The sequence below is a fragment of the Myotis lucifugus genome, unplaced genomic scaffold (assembly GCF_000147115.1).
Source record: "Myotis lucifugus unplaced genomic scaffold, Myoluc2.0 scaffold_49, whole genome shotgun sequence".
Lineage (NCBI taxonomy): Eukaryota > Metazoa > Chordata > Mammalia > Chiroptera > Vespertilionidae > Myotis > Myotis lucifugus.
Genome location: NW_005871097.1, coordinates 5,865,368 through 5,890,334, shown reverse-complemented (window position 1 = coordinate 5,890,334; position 24,967 = coordinate 5,865,368). Strand labels below are relative to the sequence as shown.

General features: G+C 45.2%; 1 protein-coding gene across 1 annotated transcript in view; it reads left to right on the top strand.

The window, feature by feature from the left end:
* The first annotated feature begins 5,621 nt into the window (after positions 1–5,621).
* Positions 5,622–24,967, top strand: part of EGFL6 (EGF like domain multiple 6) — a 34,334-nt gene continuing 14,988 nt past the window's right edge. Inside the window, exons 1-3 of the mRNA XM_006088624.3 lie at positions 5,622–5,695; positions 19,049–19,155; positions 22,100–22,192. Coding sequence (XP_006088686.1) covers positions 5,622–5,695; positions 19,049–19,155; positions 22,100–22,192 — 274 coding nt within the window. The remainder of the gene's footprint in view (positions 5,696–19,048; positions 19,156–22,099; positions 22,193–24,967) is intronic.

The following is a 24,967-nucleotide window of genomic DNA, read 5'->3' as shown; positions in this document are numbered from 1 at the left end:
TGTACCTTGGTTGCAGGTTCCCCTACCTTGGTCAGGGTGCATGCAGGAGGCAACAAGTCGATGTGTCTCTCTCACATCGATGTTTTTCTCTGTCTCTCCCTCTCCCTTCCACTCTCTCTAAAAATCAATGGAAAAATATCCTCGGGTGAGGATTAGCAAAAAAAATAAAAATAAAAAAAAAATAAAGAAATCTGGTGGCAAAATTAATCTCTGGTGAGGTCTGACTGAAAAATCCATGTTCTTTCTATTAGATTGATAGATGATCTTAGATGAGATAGTTAACTGCTCTACCTCACATTCCTCATCTGTAAAATGGTGTGATAATACCTATCTTTCAGGTGTTGTCAAGAGTAAATTACTACTCTCTATAAAATGTCGAGCCCTTAGTAATCATCCACAAATATCAATTTCTTTTTCTTCCTCGAGGAGAAAGTAGAGAGTTCTAAGAGCTGGCAGAGTCCAAGGGGGAAATGAATCAAAGTGTCTTTTTTTTTCTCTGTTAATTTCACCTTAGTGATTCTCCCCAAGAGGTCAGACTCATTATGTTAAAGAAAATAGGACATTCTAAAAACTACATGCTAGTTGTCCAGCCCAAGTCACCAGGGAGAAAAACAACAAAGGAACTGACTGGTCGACACATTTCCACCAAGTGGTCTCCACTGCCTAGCACAGGGCCTGCCACTTTGCAGGTTCTAGTTAAACATTTCAGCAAGAACGGAGGGAGAGGACAAAGAGAGAGGGAAGGAGCGAGTGGAGTGAGGAAGGGAAGGAAGACCGAACATGGTTGGTATTTTGCTTCTACTATAGTGCTCCAAGAACAGGGTCTTTGACAAGCATAGAATAAAGAAAAAGAGTTTCTATCTCAAGCTACAGCTTCCCATACAGAATGGAGCAGTGTCTGCATTGAGAGTCTTACACTTCATTGACTCCTTTCTTGGAATGCAAAGGAATGGAAAGAAACAGACTGGGGGAAACACATCAATTTCTAGAACATGTCACTGGGCTACAATACACGTAGAAGATTGAAGAGATGCCATTGTTTTCCTCCACAGGAATGGTGGAGAAAAGGTCATGGAGTTTGAGGGAGAGGACTATATAATGGAAACACAGAGAGACAAACTCATCCCGTGTGTGGCCTCGGGCAAGGCACGTCACACGCTGGACCTGAGTTTTTCCATCTGTAAGATGTTGGAGTTAGTCCACGGAAAGCACCTGAGGAGTTTCAAAATGTCCCCACTCCCAAGCCATAGTCCAGATATCAGACTCTCTTGAGGTGGGACCCAGGCATGAGTAGTTTCCCAGCTTCCCAGATGAAACCACTGTGCAGCTGAACTTGAGAACTGCTGGTCCAGGTGATCTCTAGACCTTCACTACCCTAAGAGGGTCTCAGACAAGCAGCATTATCACTTGGGGTTTTTTAAATATACTTTTCCTAGGAGCCCAGCGTGCAATTCGAAATCACGTGGCGATGCCCACTCCCTCTCTGGTCCTTGAAGCAGCCACGGCTGCTGCTGATCAGGCCCTTCCCCAGCACAGGCGCCTGGAGGCCCCTGCCACCCTGCCCCCAACGCTGCACACGCAACCTCCTCCTGTCCAGTCAACCCGTTACAGCATCCTGGTTAATTAGCATATTTCTCTATTTTATATATAGAGATTGATTTCAGAGAAGAAGGGAGAGGGAGAGAGAGATAGGAACATCAATAATAAGAATCATTGATCGACTGCCTCCTGCATGGCCCACACTGGGGATCGAGCCCACAGCCCAGGCATGTGCCCTGACCGGGAATCGAACCCTGACTTCCTGGTTTGTAGGTCGATGCTCAACCACTGAGCCACGCTGGCTGGGCACACTTGGGTTTTTGTTTTTGTGTTTCTTTTTTTTTATATATATATATTTTATTGATTTTTTACAGAGAGGAAGGGAGAGAGACAGAGAGAGTTAGAAACATCAATGAGAGAGAAACATCGATCAGCCGCCTCCTGCACATCTCCCACTAGGGATATGCCCGCAACCCAGGTACATGCCCTTGACCGGAATCGAACCCAGTACCCTTCAGTCTGCAGGCCGACGCTCCATCCACTGAGCCAAACCGGCTCCGGCGTTTTTGTGTTTCTTTAGCAATCAAGACTCAGGCCTCATTCTAGAGCTACACAATCAGAACCTCCATTTTAATAAGACCCTACACACACACACACACACACACACACACACACACACACACCGGTAATTTGTATTGAAATTCAAAACTCTGGTGTAGATACTCTTCCATGCGGCTCTTTCATCCAACAGGGCTTTGCTTCTGGTGCTGATATTTCAATATTCATTTTGGATCTGCACGCCGGGCACATTGTAAGCATTAAGTTTTATGTGTGTGCTATGTGTATATTTTCAGAAAGCACAAAACTATCCCATCACACCTGTTCTACGCAGGGGGCTAAGTGGAAATAGATTAGGAGAGCAAAATGTAGCCCTGTAAAAGCTGTGGATGATTTTATGAGATTCCGATCAAAGACTGTTTTTCCTTTGTAGACAGAGTAGGGTCCCTAAAGAGAAGTTCTCTTCAAAGTCAGCAACACCAGGGTGATTATTCAGAACCCCTGCCTCTGCGTGGCAATTTGTACCCAATCTGGCAACACGTCATTTCCAGGTCCCTTCTCTGTTCCTCCAACTACCCGATGGCACTTTTGTCCCCCCGGAAATAATAGGTGGGTTGGCCAAGAGGCATTTGACCTCCTCCGGAAGTTTCCTGTCACAATGTTCCTCACTTCCTTTAAGATTACAGAACTGAAGCCGGGTCTGAAAAAAAAAAGAGTAGAAACAGCATCAAAATGCTGAAAATAAAACTAGGACGTGACAGATCAAGGTTATGCAAGATGCTACTCTAACCATTTATAACTCGGGGCTAAGAAAGCAGGATGGCCCCATGTTTTAAGCTGATCGTGTTTTATTAGGACTTTTAAAAATAATAATGGTGTATTTGGAAGAGGGAGTGATTTGGATCCAAATATTTAGGAAGAAGTGGCATGAGCACGACCATCATTTTCAATTCAACTGCTGGGCATTAGGTGGCAGCAATGTGATGCTCCGCCCATCTCCTCCCAGGCTGGACAGCGCCAGTAGCATGTCCGCAGTCAGCATCTATGGCAGTGGTTCTCAACCTTCCTAATGCCGCGACCCTTTCATACAGTTCCTCATGTTGTGGTGACCCCCAATTTCATTGTTACAAATTGAACATAATGAAAGCATAGTGATTCATCACAAAAACAATATGTAATTATATATGTGTTTTCTGATAGTCTTAGGCGACCCCCAAAGGGGTCGCGACCCACAGGTTGAGAACCGCTGATCTATGGGAGCTTCTTCTTCTTCCTCTTCCTCTTCCTCTTCTTCTTTATTTTAGTTTCTTTACTTTTATTGATTTCAGAGAAGAATGGAGAGAGAAAAACATCAATGATGAGAGAGTCATTGATTGGCTGCTTCCTGCACGCCCCCTACTGGGGATAGAGCCCACAAACAGGGCATGTGCCCTTGACCAGAATCGAACCGGTGACCTCTTGGTTCCTGGGTCGAAGCTCAACCGCTGAGCCACACCTGGCCGGGCTCTGCTCTCAGTGCAGCAGGCAGAAGTCATCGGACCTGCACTCTGGTGGAAGCCTTCAGGCGATGACTAAACAGAGATGGTGTCTAAATACCCCAGCTCCCTGGCCTTTCAGGCGAGACCCGGGTTCTAGGCTGGCTTAGGGAGGTGCCTGGCAGCATGAAGCTGCAGTCACCCCAGTGATACCCCGATACACACCTGCTATTGCTTACCTTCCCTCTCTGGACTCACCCCCTCTCCCCCTGCCAGGGCTCTGCTCTCCCAGAACAAACTACCACCAATCCAGTCCTTGCCTCGGGGTCTGCTTGTGGGCAAACACACACCAAGAGGAATTTTATATCCCACCTGCTTTAGGATAGTGGCAGGTGTACAGTCCACACCTTACATTCTTTCCTTTCACCGTTAGTGTTTTCAGGAAATAAAACCAGTGATGGTGTGAAGAGGTCAAAGGGGTTTGGTAATGATCTTGGTGGGATCCTCTTGTTGCCTTATTCATGAAACTCATTTGACATCTGAAGCTGCAAAGAAGTAAAACGATGAGAAAGGGGATGGGTGTTCATGAAGATGATGCCTGTAACGTGTCTAGGACAGTGCCTGTCACTGTTGGCTATGAACAGCTCAATGACCTAACTGGTGACTAACCAGGGATACTGAATCCATTAGGATCCCTTCAGAAGACCCACTGAACATGGCTTACATCAGTAAGGACAGCTATGGTGTGAATCAGGAAGCTGCAGCAAGAATCTTCCTCGCCCAGCCTGCGTAGCTCAGTGGTTGAGTGTTGACCTATGAACCAGGAGGTCATGGTTCAATTTTGGTCAGGGCACATGCCCGGGTTGCAGGCTCGATCCCCAGTGTGGGGCGTGTAGGAGGCAGCCAATCCATGATTCTCTCTCATCATGGATGTTTCTGTTTCTCTCTCCCTCTCCCTTCCTCTCTGAAATCAATTTAAAAAAAAAGACAAAGGGTGTGGATGCAGGGAGGGGGGAAGGAGGGACCAATGATTCCTTCTACTATAACAAGTTGTCAGAACAAAGAACATACTAAGTACCCAAGTGAATTCTCTGAACTCATATATATTCGTGTTTCTGCCATTAATTTCTGCTGGTTACTCCATTACCGTATCAGCTGGTGGTCCCGTGTAGGTAAGCTGTCGCAGCTGGGTTTGGCAGGTCCCTTGTCAAAGGAAGGAGTTGCGCTTTGCAGCTCTAGCAGCCCATGCTGTGCAGTTTTCAAAGAAAACTCTGCTGTGTGAAAGCCTAACCGGATATAGGATAGAAGCATCCTTCTGAACTGGCACCCTTGGTCCCTGCTTTGACCTTTCCAGCAAATTCTTTTTTTTTTAATGTAGGGTTTTTGTTTTTTAAAAATATATATATTTTATTGATTTTTTTACAGAGAGGAAGGGAGAAGGATAGAGAGCTAGAAACATCGATGAGAGAGAAACATGGATCAGCTGCCTCCTGCACACTCCCCACTGGGGATGTGCCCGCAACCAAGGCACATGCCCTTGACCGGAATCAAACCTGGGACCCTTGAGTCTGCAGACCGACACTCTAGCCACTGAGTCAAACCGGTTAGGGCATCCAGCAAATTCTTAAATCCTCCAGCGCAGGTATCACTGAAAGCTGCCCCATGTCTGAAATAGACAGCGATCCAACTAGAGCGAAGTAAACTGAGTCGGGGGTAAGTTTCTTGGTGAACACAGCGCTGAGGATGCGCTGGAGGCGGGTCCCAGTCAGATGTGCATGTCCCTCCCCGCCCTCCCTTGCGCACCGACCCCTCTTCACCCTCAGAGGAGCCGCAGCGGTTGGCCAGGGCGCCCCCACCTCTCCTGAGCCCGCGAGCGCCCCCAACCGCAGGGCCGGCCGTCCTGTCTGCCCCGCAGGACTGCGCGCCGCCGGGAGGAGCGGAGACCCAGAGCTACAGAGGAGAGAGGAGGCTGTGCCGGGTCCCGCGCCCTCCCGGGGGGCAGGAGGAGGAGTGGCAGGCGACAGCTGCAGGCCTGGCGCGAATAGGAAGATGCGGTCGCCCTGGGCCCTTGCGCTCCCGCTGCTGCTCCCCTGGGTGGCAGGTGGATTAGAGAACGCGGCCAGGTGAGTGACTGGGGATCGCCCTGGCTTCAGCTCCCCACGGGGCCCCTACTCTTTGTCCCCCCGGGGGCGTGTGCGTGCTGAGACCTGGATTTAACAAGGATGCCAGTTCCTGAGCGGCCACAGCTTCGCTCCAGCTCCCTTTGCATCCAAGGTGCCCCACCTGACCGCGTCCAGTGGGATCCTGGAGGGGGGGGGGCTCTGCGCGCCCCCCGCGCCCCGAGGGTGCGTTCTGGCTTCCTGATCTGCAGGCAGCTGTGGGGCTGCGTGTGTGAGGGTCTCCCTGTGGGTGGGTAGCTCCTGTGCCTGTGTAGTTTTGTGTTTACCACGCTCTCTAACCAGTACCAATGGATTGTCAGTCGCTACTTTTGCGGGGGGGAGGGGGGCGAAACTGGGAGGACTGGGACTAAGCGCTTACCGTTTGTGGGCTGAGCCCGCCGGGAAGGGGGTTCCCACGCAGTGGCTTTCTCATTAGGGTTGATGAACTGGAAAGAAAGAACATGGGTGTGAATGAAATGGACTCATTCTTCTTGCTGTGGCAGGTCCGAATCTGAAGCTGTTTCTTGACTGCCCAGAAGCTTTCCCAAGCCCCAAAACTTATTTTTGCAGAGATCAGCAGGGCCACTTAGGAAAGACATGCTTATATAGTGCTCCCTGCAGGCCTGGCACTGTTCGAAACACCCATTTAAAGCCCCATAACTGCCCTCGCTGGTTTGGCTCCGTGGATAGAGCATTGGCCTGGGGACTGAAGGGTCCGGGGTTCGATTCTGGTCAAGGGCACATGATTGTGGGCTCGATCCCCAGTGTGGGGCGTGCAGGAGGCAGCTGATCCCTGATTCTCTCTCATCATGGATGTTTCTGTCTCTCCCTCTCCCTCTCCCTTCCTCTCTGAAATCAATAAAAATATATTTAAAAAATAAAATAAAGCCCATAACTACACTGTGTGGAGTTATCACCCCCCCCCTTATAGAGGACAAAAATGAGGCACAGATGGGGGTAAATGCACCAGGAGGCACGGCCTGTGAGTGGTGGCCCCGGGCATTCAAACCCAGGTGGTCTGGCCCAGCGTCCCTGCTCTCCACCGTCATTAGGGCAGCCTTTTGGGAATCACTCACTGGAAACGGGTTCCTGGCTCCCTGGCTGTGACGTCTTGCTTTCTGAGGTGTCCACTAAGCAGGGCTTCTCCACTGTGGGACTAGCGCCCTTTGGGGCTGGGGTGGACAGTTGTGGGGTAGAGAGGCTGTTATGTGCATTGTGGGATTTTTAGCAGAAGCATCTGTGGCACTTCTAACCACCGGATGCCCGCAGCAACCTTCCCAAGTGTGACAACCAAAAAATGTCCCCGGACATGTCCAAGGTCCCCTGCTGAATCCCCTTCAGCTGAATGAGAACCACATTGCTGTTGAGATTTTTTTAAATATGTTTTTATTGATTTTAGAGAGAGGAAGGGAGAAGGGAAGGGAGATAGAAACAATGATGAGAGAGGACCATTGATTGGCTGCCTCCTGCACGCCCCACACTGGAGATCAAGCCCACAGCAACCCAGGCATGTGCCTTGACCGGGAATCGAGCTGTGACCTCCTAGATCATGGGTCGGCGCTTAACCACTGAGCCACACCGGCCGGGCTGGAGAGTTTTTAGTGGACATTTCCTGGGCAGAGCAGGCTGGGAGCGTTGCTTTGGTGCAGGCTGCTTTCAGGTGAGCCTATCTCTGTTTGACTCGTAGGGACAAAACTTTCATCAGAGTCTGCCACAGTCTTAAGGGATTTTGAAGTTCAAAGAGAACAAACCTCAAATCAGGTTCTTAGAATGTATGGTCACAAGCTTCAATTTCCTTTTCGCGATAAAAATGTGGGCAGATGTAATTTGCTCATAGTCACATTGTCCTGGATCTGTGCGGGTCTTGTATTGCCAGAAAGCCCGCTCTTTGGAGATGAGATTACTAGTTCCCTAGCAACCAGCAAACCGACCTCCAGGAGTGTCACTCTCAAAGTGCCACAGAATTAAATGCAAAGCTGACAAGCCCCCAAATAAGCCAAAGAATATTAAAATGGAGACTCTGTGGAGGATTCTGCAGTTTGCAAGATGTGAAACATGGTTCCCTTACTCCGTATCAGGTTCACCAGCCGGTGTGTTTATTATCTCCTCGACACGCTTGGAAATGTCAAGTGGTCGGCTCTCCAGCAACTGCTGGGAGCCATGGTTAATCAACTCCAGACTCTGAGTAACAGGGACACACTAAAAGGAAAAGCTGGGCATTCACTGCAGAAAAGTATCTCTGCTGATTATTTCTCTTTTTTAAAAATATTTTTATTGATTTCAGAGAGGAAGGGAGAGGGAGAGAGAGATAGAAACATCAATGATAAGAGAGAACCATTGATTGGCTGCCTCCTGCACGCCCCCCACTGGGGATCGAGCCCGCAACCTGGGAATGTGCCCTTGACCGGAATCAAACCCAGGACTCTTCATTCCGCAGTCCGATGCTCTACCCACTGAGCCAAACCAGCCAGGGCATGATTACTTTCTGAGGTTTCACACTTATAGCAAAAATTACCCCTGCTATAGAGAGATTTCTAATATAATCACCAGTTTTTATTTAATTGAAAATCTGCGCCGTAACTTTAGTGACGTAAAAAAATATATGCCTCTTAACTGGTGCTTAGCACATAGTATACAATTAACACTTATCAAATAAATAAATCATTAGCAGCATGTGTTTCCATAGTTTTAAGCATCAATATTTGGCTTGAACCCCAGACTTTTCTATACCTTTTGGGCATTGGGACAGTTTAGATGCTCTAGACATGCTTTGTCCATTCCTAGATCTCCCATAATCCCCTGCTTCTACTATAATTCTCCACTCTCTCCATAGTACTCTGCTGCCCCCATAATCCCGTTTTCTCCCATAATCTCATTCTTTCCCATAGTTGCCTACTTCTCCCATAATCTCAATCTCTCCCATAATTTTCTCTCCCATGGTACTGTGTTGCTCCCATAATTCCATTCTCTCCCACAATCCATTTCCTTCCATAGTTATCTGCTTCTCCCATAATTCCATTCCCACCCATAGTCCTCTGCTGCTCCCATAATCCTATTCTCTTCCATAGTACTCTGCTGCTCCCATAAGCCCATCCCCTCCCACAGTTCCCTGCTTCTCCCATAATCCCATTCTTTCCCATAGTTACCTGTATCTTTCATAATCCCATTTTATCTCATAGCTCCCTGCTTCTCCCAGAATCACACTCTCTCCCATAATTCCTTGCTTCTCCCATAATTCTCTTTTTACTTTGATGTAGTCCCATTTATTTATTTTCTCCTTTGTTTCCTTTGCCCTAGGAGATGTATTGGCAAACATATTGCTACTAGAGATGTCTGAGATTTTGCTGCCTATGGTTTCTTCTAGGATTTTTATGGTTTCGCAACTTACATTTAAGTATTTTATCCATTTCGAGTTTATTCTTGTGTATGGTGTAAATTGGTGGTTGTTTCATTTTTTTGCATCTATCTCCAATTTTCCCAACACCATTTATTGAAGAGACTGTCTTGACTCCGTTATATGCTCTTGCCTCCTTTGTCAAATAATAATTAAGTGTAATGGCTTGAGTCGATTTCTAGGTTCTCTGTTCTGTTCCATTGATCTATATGCCTGTTCTTCTGTCAGTACCAGGCTGTTTTGATTACAGTGGCCTTGTAGTATAACTTGATATCTGGTGTTGTGATTCCTCCAACTTTGTTCTTTCTCAAGATTGCTGTGGCTATTCAAGGGTCTTTTTTTTTTTTTGGTTCCATATAAATTTTTGGAATATTTGTTTTAGATCTGGGGAAAATGCCATTTAATAGGAATTGCATTGAATCTATAGATTGCTTTGGGTAGCATGGACATTTTAATGATGTTAATTCTACCAATCCATGAACACTGTATATTCTTCCACTTGTTTATATCTTCTTCTATCTCTTTTTTCAATGTCCTATAGTTTTTCAATTGTAAGTCTTTTACCTCTTTGGTTAAGTTTATTCCTATGTATCTTATCTTTTTTGTTGCATTGGTAAATGGGATTATTTTTTTAGTTTCTCTTTCTGAGAATTTATTATTGGTGTATAAAAATTCCATCAATTTCTGGGTGTTAATTTTTTATCCTGCTACATTGCCAAATTCATTTATGAAATCTAGTAGTTTTTTGGTGAGTCTTTGGGGTTTTCTATGTACAATATCACGTCATCTGTAAATAATGACAGTTTTACTTCCTTCTTTTCAATTTGGAAGCCTTTTATTTTTTCTTCTTGTCTGATCGCTCTGGCTAAGATTTCCAGGACTATGTTGAATAAGAGTGGTGTAAGTGGAAGAAAAAATGCTCCAAGTCAGTAATCAGAGAGATGCAAATTAAAATGACAGTGAGGTACCGCCTGTCAACAAATGACAAGTGCCGGTGAGGATGTGGAGAAAAGAGAACCCTAGTACACTGCTGGTGGGAATGAAGACTGGTGCAACCATTATGGAAAACAATATGGAGTTTCCAAAAAAAAAAATTAAAAATGGAACTGCCATTTGACCCAGTGATCCCACTTCTAGGAATATATCCCAAGAAACCTGAAACACCAATCAGAAGAATGTATGCACTCCTATGTTCATTGCAATGCAGTTCACAATAGCTAAGATCTGGAAACAGCCCAAGTGCCCTTCAGCAGATGAGTGGATAAAAAAAGCTGTGTTACGTTTACACAAAGGAATACTATGCCGCAGTAAAAAAGAAGGATCTCTTACCCTTTGAGACAACACGGACAGGCCTGGAAAGTATTATACTAAGTAAAATAAGCCAGTCAGAGAAAGACAAGTATCACATGGTCTCACTCATATGTGGAATCTAATGCACAAAATAAACTGATGAACAAAATAGATCCAGAGACACAGAAGCATGGAACACACTGTTGAATCTCAGAGGGGAGGTAGGGTTGGGCGGGTGGGTGGGAAGTGATCAACCAAAGAACTGGTATGCATATATGCATCACCCATGGACACAGACAATAGTGTGGTGAAGGCCTAGGGTAGGGGTTGGGGTGGGCTAGAGGAGGTCAATGGGGAAAAAAGAGGACATATATAATACTTTCAACAATAAATATTTTTTTAAAAGAATAAAATTCATTCTATATAAAATGTCATGAAAGGGCCTGCTTGATCTACCAGTGATGGCGAACCTTTTGAGCTCGGCGTGTCAGCATTTTGAAAAACCCTAACTTAACTCTGGTGCCGTGTCACATATAGAAATTTTTTGATCTTTGCAACCATAGTAAAACAAAGACTTATATTTTTGATATTTATTTTATATATTTAAATGCCATTTAACAAAGAAAAATCAACCAAAAAAATGAGTTCGCGTGTCAGAAGTTCGCCATCACTGATCTAGCCTTTGCCTATTCCTTAACTTCATTTTATGTCATTTCCCCCCATGTTTTCACTATGAATGAATGAACGTGATGGAAAATAAATATAGCTGTCTTGATAACACTGACTTTTTTTTTACTACCTTCCCTTCCTTGTCTCACTTTCCCTCTCCCCTATTGATCTTCCCTTCACCTCATCAATAAACCACTTCTTGCATTCAAATCTTATCTTGTGGTCTGCTTCCAGGGGGAGGCCAAACTAACACACTCCTCTTCCCCAATTTTAGCCTGACTCCTGAGCTTGGAAGATAAATGAGAGAAGTAGAGGAAACAATGGAAAGTTCCAAGTTTTGCCCTATCACTCATGGCATGGGGAGTTTGAAAATGCATCAATTCACACTAGGCCTGGAGAGCTTGAGAGCCTATATATTCAGGAAGGTGAGATGCTTTGGGGTATCCCGGGGCCTGTTAGACTTGGACCCTGTATCCTGAAGATGGATAGGAACCCAGAATTAATCTTAACTCATTAGGTACAATGGGCTTGCCATACTGGGAGCTATGGAAAAACAAAAATAAAAAACAACAATGACAACAAAACCCATCATGGTTGGACCTTGTTATCCCTATTTAGAAAAAAAGATTTAATTTGTTTGGCAATATTTAAATGGATTTGAACATCAGTAAAAGAAGTTTTAAGTTCTCAATTTGTCTTGGAGACTATCATGAAGTTTCCTGGAACCATAAACAAGCGTACAGAGAATTCTGGCACAGTATGTCTTTTACAGGAAAATAAGGAATCCCATGAAGAAATACTACACTACTTACACAACCCCTGGAATGTTTTTAAATTAACTTCAGCTGTGGAGACGGCAATTTTCTGTATAATACATTAAAGGAACTCTGGCAATTCAGCGTTTGGCTCAGACTCCTACAGCTCAGGGCCTTTTCTCCACGGAGACTTACTCCCCTAAATTAATACGTCCCTGCCTGAGGACCAGGTTCCCTAGGCCTTCTATGTGCCAGACTTTGTTTAAGACAGTGATGGCGAACCTATGACACGCGTGTCAGAGGTGACACGCGAACTCATTTTTTTGGTTGGTTTTTCTTTGTTAAATAGCATTTAAATATATAAAATAAATATCAAAAATATAAATCTTTGTTTTACTATGGTTGCAAATATCAAAAAATTTCTATATGTGACACGGCACCAGAGTTAAGTTAGGGTTTTTCAAAATGCTGACACGCCGAGCTCAAAAGGTTCGCCATCACTAGTTTAAGATGAGAGGAGAGAGAGAGAGAGAGAGAGAGAGAGAGAGAGAGAGAGAGAGAGAAGCTGGCCAGCCCAGCCAGACCTCTTAAGGTGGTAGAGGGCAGTGGATGTTGGTGGAATCATTTCAGTCCAAGGTCAGAAATTCTTTTTCATAAACTCCTTTTTATTGATGACCCCAGGTATATATCAGGTTCCATGGGGTTGGGTCAATCCAGCCAAAAGCATAAAAGCTCTCTATACTCAGACATCTGTTAAATTCCGATGATTGATACTTTGCCTTAACCATGTATCTTTGACAATGCCAGAATGCACTGGTCCAATTTTATACATTTAAAAAATACATGCTTCAATAAATATGGAACTAAATGCAGTTCATATTGATAGCTTTGTAATGTTTTTTTTTGTACGAATGGATTCACATATAAAGAACATAATCGTATATCAGACTTTAGGAAATGATTCTTGAAATACTACAGTGTTGATCATGGTAGGCTAACTTCTGCATCAGACCATCTCAAAATCTCAGTGGTTGAACACTGCAAAAGTTTCTTTGTCTGCCTTGAAGTCGAAGGCGTGGTTAAAAGATGGCTGCATGACTTCACATGGAGCCAGGCTCCATCCATCCATCTTGAGAGTCACCATCTTCCTCCAGGTCCGCAGAATCCTCTCTCGTCAATGGGCTGATGGAAAATAAGCAGATCCAGGGTCTCTTGGGAGGCGCTGTGAGCAGGCTTGGAGGTGATCTGCTCGCATTCCCACATTCCACTGGCCAAATCCAGTCCCGTGGCCCCAACTAGCTGGCAGCTGGCGGGGAAGTCTAGCGTAGCTCTGTGCCCAGGAGACACAGAAGCAACCTAATGAGTATTTAACCATCTCTTCCACCGCCATTAAATTGCAACATATGGAGTTGAAGCTATTTGGCCATTTTTGACTTTAAAAAATGGTAGTTTCATGTAGCTTAACCTAATAGTTTATGGCCCTTATCCAGAATCCTCACAACCAGATATTAAAGTACAATAAGAATTGAATTAGTGAGGGAACGATCATGAGTGGGCATGATATTCGAGCAAAGGTAGAAGGAGAGGCTGCTGGGAAAGTAATTTGGATCATTTGCTAACATTAACATGGAATGGCATGTGAGAACTATGTAGAAACTAAATGTTCAAGCTTTTTTAGCAGATATTTATACTTACTTTTTTAAATGTTTATTTTTTCTATCACCATTTCACTCCTCTATGCCCTCTTCTACCTCTATCCACCCCCCTAATCCCCACAATCACCACACTGTTGTCCATGTCCCAGAGTTCTCTCTCTCTCTCTCTCTCCTCGCTCTTTAGCAGTTTTTAAAAGAGTTTATAAGTTAGTGTGCCCTGCTATTATTGTCAATATCATGCTTGCCTATTTCTTCCCCTCAATAATATTGTTTCAATTTAAACAGAAACAATAATTAATTTTCTTTTTATTTGTAGTTTTAAATAGCTGCACATGTGCATTAAAAAAAACTGGCAAGCATAAAATGCAGAGCTGGATTCTGGGGGTAATAAATCAATTTCCTCTGGCATCTTTTGAAACCAGCAAGTAATTAGTAGCATTTCTGTCCAGGAGTGATTTCCCCCCTTTAAACTAATTTTCCATTCTCATGACCAGATGTAGCATTTGATGATCAAACCAGTAAAACCCCATTTGTAGCTGTTCGTTTGAAGCCATCTCTCAAAGCTGAGTGAATTCATGGATGGCACGCCCATTCATTAAGAGGCATGTGGCTCATTTATGGACCCGCATGGTTCTCTAATGGTTTTTCTTTCACTGTTGTTTGAAGCTGCTCGGTCGTCTTTAGAAAATATGCACAGAGCGTGTCGTTGCATCCACAGTGTAGCTGGAGGCTGCTTTGTATAGTTGCCCGAACATCAGAATCCATTTTCTAGTTCCCAGCCATCAGTAGATTCTTAGCTGTTCTTTTCATTTTTTCAACAAATGAGACTAAGGCTCGATTTAATGTCCAGTTTCTGATTTCTTCTAAGAGAGCTTGAATTCTAAGATGTATTTGTCACTGAGAAAATAATCTTACTTTCTTACCAAGTTTTTCATGGCCCAAGGGTTACTCATGAACATTTTGGCGAGTTTTACAAGTGATACTTTGTACAATGTCAAAAAACGATGACTTGAAAAAACACACAACAAACCGATGACTTGGGAGAAATGACTACAACTCAGATTTCTGTTTCACCTTTTCACCTACAGGCAAGCATGTGAAAGCAATAAAACTCGAGAAAGACAGTGTCTCTGGAGAGCTGTGGTCATGTGCAAGCAGTATATGAATTTCATCTTCTGCTGATTTTCTCCTGTTAGTTAACCCCAGGCAGAATTCTGCATAAATCAAAAGTGATTGATTTTGCCCAACACATATGATATGGGTCTGACCACCTGTGCAGGGGGCCCTGGGCTCTTTCACCAAAGTTTCTACTTAGACTTTTGGGAAAATATCATATTTCAATAAATTTCCATTTGTTTTTGTGATATTTCACATCTAAGAGTTTTAGTAATCTTGTTAGAGCTTATCAAGTTCACCATGGCTGTAAGGCGGCTGGCTTGAGTTTTATCAAATCTTTGCTATTTTTTAGTGCTTGAAATCCTTCCATAACTCTCCAGAGCTTTCAAGATGGACAGACTGTTTCACGTGGACACAGGTCTTTTCTTTCTGGCCCCTGCTAATCTCCCTGCCCCTTCTCCATCCTACGATTTATTCTCTCTGCTTCCTCCCCCACTTCCCTAGTCCAAACACACACTACTTTCTATTCTTAAGTCTATAGACCACCAACTTGTGTTCTTAGTGGCTCCATCCTTGACACATGTTTTGTCCTCTGCCTGAAACACCTTCCCCAGTAAACAGACTCCTCCCTTGTACCTGGGTAAGTTCCACCAGTCACCAGAATTCATGTCAGGACCTATTTCCTCTAGAAAACCCCTTAATGCAGGCATTCCTGGGGTCCGGGGACCCAAGGGTCTGCCAACCACTGTGGGTTCTTGGCTTCATGCAAGAAAGAATTCCAATACAAGCTAGAATCGAATTTAAAGTGAAAGAGAGTTTATTAGTGAAGCAGTGAGAGTGGCTAATCCATATACAGAGCATCCCCTCCCTAGTGGGATTTACTTCTTTCGTTGAAGTTCATTTAATCGGGTGGTAGGGCATTCAATAAGGGGGGAGAGGAATATTCAGGATCTTTCTGGGAAAGGGGTGGAGATTTCTGGTAAGAACCCCAGCAACCACGTTCTGTCCTTATATAGGCTTCAGGCGGCTGCAGGGTGTGTCAAATAGCATGCTAATGTATTACAATGGGATATAAGGAGGTTAGGGGTCACCATAAGGGACAAAAAAAAAAAGACACCGAATAGCTGCAGCAATCGAGAAGGAAGAACAAAATAGGAGAGATCACAACACCAGCTATCAAGCTATACCACAAAGCCACTGTAAGCAGAACAGCCTGGTACTGGCACAAGAACTGGCATATAGATCAATGGAACAGAACAGAGAACCCAGAAATCTACCCAAGCCATTATGCTCAGCTAATATTTGGCAAAGGAGGCAAGAGCATACAATGGAATCAAAACAATCTCTTCAATAAATGGTGCTGGGAAAATTGGACAGGTACATGCAAAAAAAAAAATTGAATCTAGACCACCAACTTACACCATACACGAGAATAAACTCAAAATGGATAAAAGACTTAAATGTATGTTATGAAACCATAAAAACCCTAGAAGAAACCATAGGCAGCAAAATCTCAGACATCACTCATAGCAACATGTTTGCCGATAACATCTCCTAGGGCAAGGGAAACAAAGGAGAAAATAAACAAATGGGACTACATCAAAGTAAAGAGCTTCTGCACAGCAAAAGAAACCAACAAAATGAAAAGGGAGCCCACTGTATGGGAGAACATATTTGGCAATGATACATCTGATAAAATGTTAATATCCAGAATATATAAGGAACTCATACAACTTAACAAAAGGAAGACAAACCATTCAATTTAAAAATGGGCAAAGGACCTAAATAGATACTTCTCCAAAGTGGACATACAGATGGCTAAGAGACACTATGGAAAACAGTATGGAGTTTCCTCAAAAAATTAAAAATGGGCCCACCCAGCTTGGCTAAATGGTTGAGCATCGACCTATGAACTGGGAGGTCACGGTTCAATTCCCAGTTAAGGGACATGCCCGGTTGTGGGCTCAATCCCAAGTAGGGGGCGTGCAGGAGGCAGCCAATCATCTAAAGACATTTTCAGCTGACACTACTGGAGGGGTTGGTGCTGCTGGTGTCTGTAGGTAGAGGCCAGGGATGCTGCTAAGCATCCTACAATGCACAGGACAGCCTCCAACAACAAAGATTTATTTGGCTCAAAATATTGCTCATGTAGAGGTTGGAAAACCCCTTTCAGAGGTTGAACATGACTTACAAATCCCCGAAATTAATTCCATTAGAGGATGAAAAAATTGTCCCTTCAAGAAAAAGTAGCCCGGCCGGCATGGTTCAGTGGTTGAGCATCAACCTATGAACCCAGAGGTCACTGTTCAACTCCCGATCAGGGCACATTGCTGGGTTATGGGCTCAATCCCCAGTGTGGGGCGTGCAGGAGGCAGCTGATCAATGATTCTCTCTCATCATTGATGTTTCTCTCTCTCTCTCTCTCTCTCTCTCTCTCTCTCTCTCTCTCTCTCCCCTCCCCCCCCAAATCAATAAAAATATATGTTTTTTTAAAAAGAAAAAGTAAAGAATAAATTCATCCTTGATTTGGTGTTCTCAGCTAATGAAATGTCACACACTATCTCTTTGTAGCTCTTAACTGAACAACCAAGTTGGTGGGAGGCAGACCACGAGGGAAAACAGCAAGGTTATTTAACTTCCCGACCTTGACTCAGATGTTATTAACTTGCATAAAATCCAGCCCTGCAGCAGAAAGCACGTGGTAAAATGTACATTCCTTGTCTGTTAAACAGCCCAGGAAACATTTTACAGTGCATTTAATATGCGTGTGGAAGCAACCCCAGCCCTCCATAAAATGTACAACTCAAGTCTTCTTCCAGGATCTGCTAGCAACCCTGTCCCATCCTAGGCCAGTGAGTAGGTAAACTTGCAGCGAGCTTCATCCGTGGCCCAGAATCCTTAGGAGCACTTGGTGACAGGGCTCACTTGGTCAGGAATTGGCAAACTACAGCCTGCAAGCCAGGGCTGGTGGGCATCTGTTTTTATGTGGCTTGTGGCTAAAACTAAATAAAAAAAGAGTGTACTATTGCCCAGCTGGCATGGCTCAGTGGTTGAGTGTCGACCTATGAACCAAGAGGTCACAGTTTAATTCCAAGTCAGGGCACATGCCTGGGTTGTGGGCTCAATCCCCAGTAGGGGGCATGCAGCAGGTGGCTGATCCATGATTCTCTCTCATCATTGATGTTTCTATCTCTGTCTCCCTCTCCGTCTCTGAAATATATACTTTGTGTGTGTGTGTGTGTGTGTGTGTGTGTGTGTGTGTGTGTATAAAGCATAATATGCTAATTAGACCGGACATCCTTCAAAGACAACCTTCCGGATGAAGCCAGGGCTGTGAGGGAGGCCCAGGTCCTGGTGTCTGCTGGCAGCTGGAGGAAAGCCCAGGTCCCAGGTGCCAGAGGGAAGCCAGTGCCGGCAGCCGGGGAAAGGAAGGCCTACCCTTGCATGAATGTCATGCATCAGGTCTCTAGTATATAATAAAAGGGTAATATGGTAATTAGACCAGACGTCATTCCAGACATCCTTCCTGACAAAGCTGGGGCCAGAGGAAAGCCAGCTTGGGTCCCGAGTGCCTGCAGGCGGTCCAAGGGAAGCCAGCCAGAGGAGGGAAGCAGTCTGGGTCCTGGGTGCCTGCTGGCAGCCAGAGGAAGGAAGCCTGGGTCCGAGGTGCCAGAGGGAAGCTGGTGCTGGCAGCCGGGAGAAGGAAGAAGGAAGGCCTACTCTTGCACAAATTTTCGTGCGTTGAGATATATATATATATATATTTTTTTTTTTTAAGAGTTTAGCAAATTGTGTTTCCAGGAGGCGAAGAGGAAGGAGAAGGCAGCTGGGCTGTCATCCCTGACACTGCTCTGCTGGGGCGGGGCCTCTTCTCCACTGGGCTGGAGTTTCCTCATCTATAACATGGGAGGGCTTGGCTGAGGGTTCTCTAGAGCCTTCCAGCACTTACTGGCCTATAGTGTATGCACCTTCCAGTTTCCTCAAGCGGCCCCAGGTGGCCAGTGGGGTAAAAGTGCAGTGCTCTTGTCTGGGACAGAGCCGAAGGGCCGGGGAGTCACATTGCCACCCTCGGCTCGGAAACAGACACACACCCGGGTAGCCGCTGGGTCTGTGCCAAGCAGACTTAAGAATCGGTGCCCTGTGAGGTTCAGGAACATAGACTTTTGGCCACTTTCGTGTGCCCTAGTTTTCTAGATTATGTAACCCAATTCTTTTAACCCTGGGAAAGAAGGAAATGGATGACACTAATTACTGGGGAAGGCTGGCAAGGGATGGTAGCACAGACTGGCCACCCAAAATTCAGGTTTTCAAAGTCGAATGGGCAGGTTTGTTGAAATTAACCAGTAACTGACATCTCGGCTGCTCATTTAGAAGCAGGGAAGGGTCTCTGTTGCTCTTTCTGTTTTTTCAATACTAACATGTGGCTCTTTGTCTGCAGTCCAAAGGGTCACGGGTTGTCGGCACTCCAGCCCGGGCTCTGTCGCTATGGAACCAAACTGGCCTGTTGCTACGGCTGGAGAAGGGGCAGCAAGGGAGTCTGTGAAGGTAACTTTGTAAAAACTCAGGCCACCATGTGCTCAAGCAGTAGCTCAGGATCTTTAGGTTTTTATTACTATTTCTTTTTATTTTTTAATTGATTTCAGAGAGGGAAGGAGAAGGAGAGGGAGATAGAAACATCCATGATGAGAGAGCATCATTGATCGGCTGCCGCCTGCACGTCCCACACTGGGGATAGAGCCCGAAACCCAGGCATGTGCCCTGACCGGGAATCAAACCGTGACCTCCTAGTTCATAGGTCGACTCTCAACCACTGAGCCACGCCGGCCGGGCTTTAGGTTTTTATCTGTGACACCATGAGCTGTGGGGTCCCCAGCAAAGGGACATGGATAGCTACCAACACCCAAGCTCTTCCCACCCAAAATGTGGCTGACACCATCAACCTAGACATGGTTTGTTAGGAGACCTGCCTTGTTACTTATTTCTGTTGCTATCTTAGTGAGCATGCCCGGGTGGCTTGTTATTGTTTTAATCAGGAGAAACTGAGTTGGACAAAAATAGGTCAAGAAGTACCTCCTTCCAATTCTAATTTTTTACAATTGATTTCTAATGATATACACTTTTAAATTATGAACCACGCAACCGGTAGACTTCAGTCACAAACATGAAAGTAAGCCATTTACTTTATAATTTTGTTACATTTTTAAAAATTTCTTTATTGATTAAGGTATTACATATGTGTCCTTATCCCCCTCCATCAAAAATAGACCACATATTGGGTCACAAGCAAAGTCTCCCCAAATTCAAGAAGATTGAAATCATATCAAGCATCTTCTCAGACCACGATGGCATAATATTAGAAATAAACTACAATAAAAACAATCCAAAAAATTCAAACACTTGGAAGCTGAATAGCATGCTATTAAACTAATGTTACTCACATTTTGAAAGTCCATGGTGCCAATTTCTAGATGGTTTCAAGGTATACATGTGTATATGCAAAGATGTTAAGTATTTTTGGATTCTCTGTACAACTTTCATACCAAGGAACCATAATTTGCCTTGGTCATTGTTTCTCAGGCCATGCGTTAGGAAAAGGCCTCTAATCATTTCAAGAGGGTTGGGGAGGACAGGGATTTATGTAGAGTTTTGTGGTGTTTGTTTTTAATATGACTTTCTTTTTTGCATTAATCCTCACCAGAGGATACTTTTTCCCCATTGATTCTAGAGAGGGTGAAAGGAAGGGGGAAGAGAGACAGAGAGAAACATCAATGTGAGACACATTGATTGGTTGCCTCCTGCACATGCCCTGACACAAGCCGGGATGAGGCCTGCAACCCAGGTACGAGCCCTTGACCAGGAATTGAACCAGGACCCTTCAGTCCGCAGACCGATGCTGTAACCACCGAGCCAAACCAGCCAGGGCTATATGACTTTCTATCATAATGAACACTCTCAGTGTGAGGAATCAAATCTGCGTTCATTCCTCCCAGCTGACTGAGCTGGGGTGTACTACTTCGTGGCAGGAGTCTGGTTTCACTGTTCCTGTGTCCCTAGGTGGCATATGCCTGAACCTCAGTGTTTTATCTGTTAAATGTTAAAAAAGCAAGTAAGTGCAGAGGGCTCAAGAAAAATACTCACTATGCGCATTTGGCCAGCTGAAGAGGTTGTCAGCACCCCCACGGCCCCAGTCGAATGTTCAGGTTAATACCATTGCCATGATTTTTATATCTAAGATCTGTATTTTAGCCCGGCCAGTGTGGCTCAGTGGTTGAGCATCAACCTATAAACCAGGAGGTCACGGTTCTATCCCCATCAGGGCACATGCCTGGGCTGGGAGCTCGTTCCCCAGTGTGGGGCCAATCAATGATTTTTCTCTCATCATTGATGTTTCTATCTCTCTTTCCCTTTCCCTTCCTCTCTGAAATCAATAAAAGCTTATTTAAATAAAATAAAATAAAATATTGTATTTTATCCAATTTCCATGGTCCTTCTTGATAGTAAAGTCATATGCTCCTTGAAGCACCAAATAACAGGGTGGTTAGTCTCTGATTGCCAAGCCAGAGTGTGGTCTTTGTGGTAACGGGACAAGAACATAGAGTTAGACCCCAGCCTGTGAGGTCCCAGTCTACCTTGGCCTTCACCTCCTTCTGTCTCTTCACCCTTCATTCCATTCAAGGCCCTGCCTCAGTGCCCAAGCTTTTTAGATCTTGACCGCTGCCCTGCCTAAATCTGCTCCCTGGGCAGGGTCTGCTTAACTCCATATCATTAACCAAATGTATATGTCACTTAGCCAGATGTTGAAGTCATTAATGAAAAGCTACAGATAGTGGAGTTTCAGGAACAATTAAACAAGAGAGCTTTACTTTCTCTAAAACCCACTAGAATCTCAGACCATCTACACTAATAAAAGAGAAAGATGCAAATTGATCGTACCTTCATGACACCCACCAGCCAATCAGGAGTGAGTATGCAAATTAACCCAACAAATATGGCGGGTTAATTTGCATGCGCAGGCGCTGAGCAGCCAGGGGCAGGCGTTCCACACCGCCGCAGCCGCTCAGGGCCTCTGGGCAGCGTGGGAAGGTGGAAAGGCGGCTCCAGCCGGATGGAAGGCGGTACAGGCAGCCAGGGGAAGGAAGACCCATTCTTGTACGAATCTTCGTGCATCGGGCCTCTAGTTTTAGACAAACTGAATGTTGCTGTGGATTGGCTATTCAAATCACAGATCCAAAGTTACTGTAAATGGAAATATCTTTTGGGAGCTTTGACCTTATGGCAGCAAGAGTCTTATTCACCATTGCTAGTTCCCAAGAAAACACTTTGCAGTGTGTTAAAGGGGGAAACGAACCAGAGAAAAAGCAGATCATCCTCTAAATGTCCCCGCGGATTTCTCTGCCATAGACAAGGTGGCTGAGTTTGACTTGCATACATTTCACTGTGCTAACTACTCCTGTTCTTTTATCATTAAAATACCTTTTTCTTTCCACAGCTACATGCGAACCTGGCTGCAAGTTCGGTGAGTGCGTGGGACCAAACAAATGTAGATGCTTCCCAGGATACACCGGGAAAACCTGCAGTCAAGGTCAGTGGAACAGACCAGGGTCCGAGTCCAAACCTACCCCAGATCTTTCAAAAGCATTCTCATCATTGCAGTGGGATATACCGACTTCTGCGCATGGGCCACGAAGTTTCAATCGCACTGTACCTGCGCACCCGCACGTGGTATTTTGTGGAAGAGCCACACTCAAGGGGCCAAAGAGCCGCATGTGGCACGCGAGCCGCGGTTTGCCGACTACTAGCCTAGGATGTTTCCTAGAACCGGGTCCAGCTGCTTGAGAGAGCTGCGTCAAGCATCACACTCTCCCCCTGGCTGGTGCGGCTCAGTGGATAGAGCATCAGCCTGCGGACTGAAAGGTCCCGGGTTTGATACCAGTCCAGGGCACATGCCTGGGTTGTGGGCTCGGTACCCAGTAGGGAGCGTGCAGGAGGCAGCCCATCAGTGAATCTCTCTCATCATTGATGTTTCTATCTCTTTCTCTTTCTCCCTTCCTCTCCGAAATCAATTAAAAAAAAAAAAGAATCACACTCTCGCCCTAGCCGATTTGTTTGGCTCAGTGGATAGAGCATCGGCCTGCAGACCGAAGGGTCCTAGGTTTGATTTCGGTCAAGGACATGTACATGTACCTTGGTTGCAGGCTCCTCCCTGGCCTGGGCCCTGGTCAGGGCTCGTGCAGGAGGCCACCAATCAGTGTGTTTCTCTCACATCGATGTTTCTCTCTGTCTTTCCCTGTCTCTTCTACTCTCTCTAAAAATCAATGGGAAAATATCCTCAGGCGAGGATTAACAATAACAACAAAAGAATCACACTCTCGCCCGGCTGGTGTGGCTCAGTGGTTGAGCATCGACCTATGAACCAGGAGGTCAGGGTTCCATTCCTGATCAGGGCACATGCCCAAGTTGCAGGCTCGATCCCCAGTGGGGGGTGTGCAGGAGGCAGCCGATCCATGATTCTCTCTCTTCGATGTTTCCACCTCTCCCTCTCCCTTCTTCTCTCTCTCAAAATCAATAAAAAACATTTTTTTTAAAGACTCATGCTCTCATAAGTAAGAATTCATCTGTATCCGTTACTAGGGTCTTCACACCGGGAAGCCGCACTTCCCAGATGTGTTGGATTCCGTACCAAGATGCCTTCTAAGAGATTTGGAACAGAGAAGCTATTTTTCATGCTGGTTTTCAAGTCCTAGTAAATATTCACATTGAAGGAGCTGTCCAGTTGGCTCAGGTTCGAGACGGCCTGTCTTCCCCCGCAGCCTCCCTGTGCCGGGACAGCCTGACCAAAGTCTGTATGTGAATATCCATGAATGGCAACATGCCCCAGCCCTCCACTGATGTGTTTCCCAAAAATGCTTCTTCCAAGAGACTCTGGGTGCATCACCTCTGGGTTAGGGCCAAGTGATGGGTGTTCCTGGATTTGCCATTAAGTCCAATCAGCGTTCTTCGACTCCCCCTTTTGAAGCAGTTAGGGTTTGTGCAGGAGATGGTAGGGTACAGGGGACAGGCAATGGACAAAGGCCTTTATAATGTCCAACTAGGGCATCAGAAAATCCCAATGTGTCCTAGCTGGTTTGGCTCAGTGGCTAGAGCGTCAGCCTGCGGACTGAAGGGTCCCAGGTTTGATTCTGGTCAAGGGCACATGCCTGGGTTGCGGGCTCAATCCCCAGTGGGGACCATGAGGAGGCAGCCGATCAATGATTCTCTGTCATCACTGATGTTTCTATCTCCCTCTCCCTTCCTCTCTGAAATAAAAAAGGAAAATCCCCATGTAAGGTTCTTTTCAGAGGCGAAGGCATCTTCTTATTTTCCACAATGCAGTTTGCCTGCTGCCATGCGGAATGTTTGTCCTACAAGGAACGTGGTCATTCTCATCTTCCTTGAAGGGGTTAAGCCACGAGGCAACCACGTGACAGCATTTCTAAACACAATCTCCTCTACCCAGGATCACTTTCAAGTTTTGTTTTCCTTCTGTATCACTTTTCTTATAGTAAAGTTATTCATTCTTTTTAAAATATATTTTTGATTTCAGAGAGGAAGGGAAAGGGAGAGAGATAGAAACATCAATGATGAGAGAGAATCACGGACTGGCTGCCTCCTGCACGCCCCACACTGGGGAATCGGGCTCACAACCCGGGACGTGCCCTTGACCGGGAATCGAACCGTGACTTCCTGGTTCATTGGTCCACACTCAACCACTGAGCCACACCAGCTGGGCAAGTTATTCATTCTTAATGTTCAGAATTCTTTTAGTAAACACTGAAAAGCACAAAGAAAGTCACCTTCCATCTCACCATCTGGAGATAACCATCATTAGCATTTGAGCACAGCCTCCCAGGCCTTTTTTTTTCTATGCATTTTTACACATATTTTATTGATTTTTTTACAGAGAGGAAGGGGGAAGGATAGTTAGAAACATCAATGAGAGAGAAACATCGATCAGCTGCCTCCTGCACACCCCCAACTGGGGATGTGCCCGCAACCAAGTACATACCCTTGACCGGAATCGAACCTGGGACCCTTCAGTCCACAGGCTGACGCTCTATCCCAGTGATGGCGAACCTTTTGAGCTCGGCGTGTCAGCATTTTGAAAAACCTTAACTTCACTCTGGTGCCGTGTCACATATAGAAATTTTTTGATATTTCCAACCATAGTAAACCAAAGATTTATATTTTTGATATTTATTTTATATATTTAAATGCCAGTTAACAAAGAAAAATCAACCCAAAAAATGAGTTCGCGTGTCACTTCTGACACGCGTGTCATAGGTTCGCCATCACTGCTCTATCCACTGATCCAAAACGG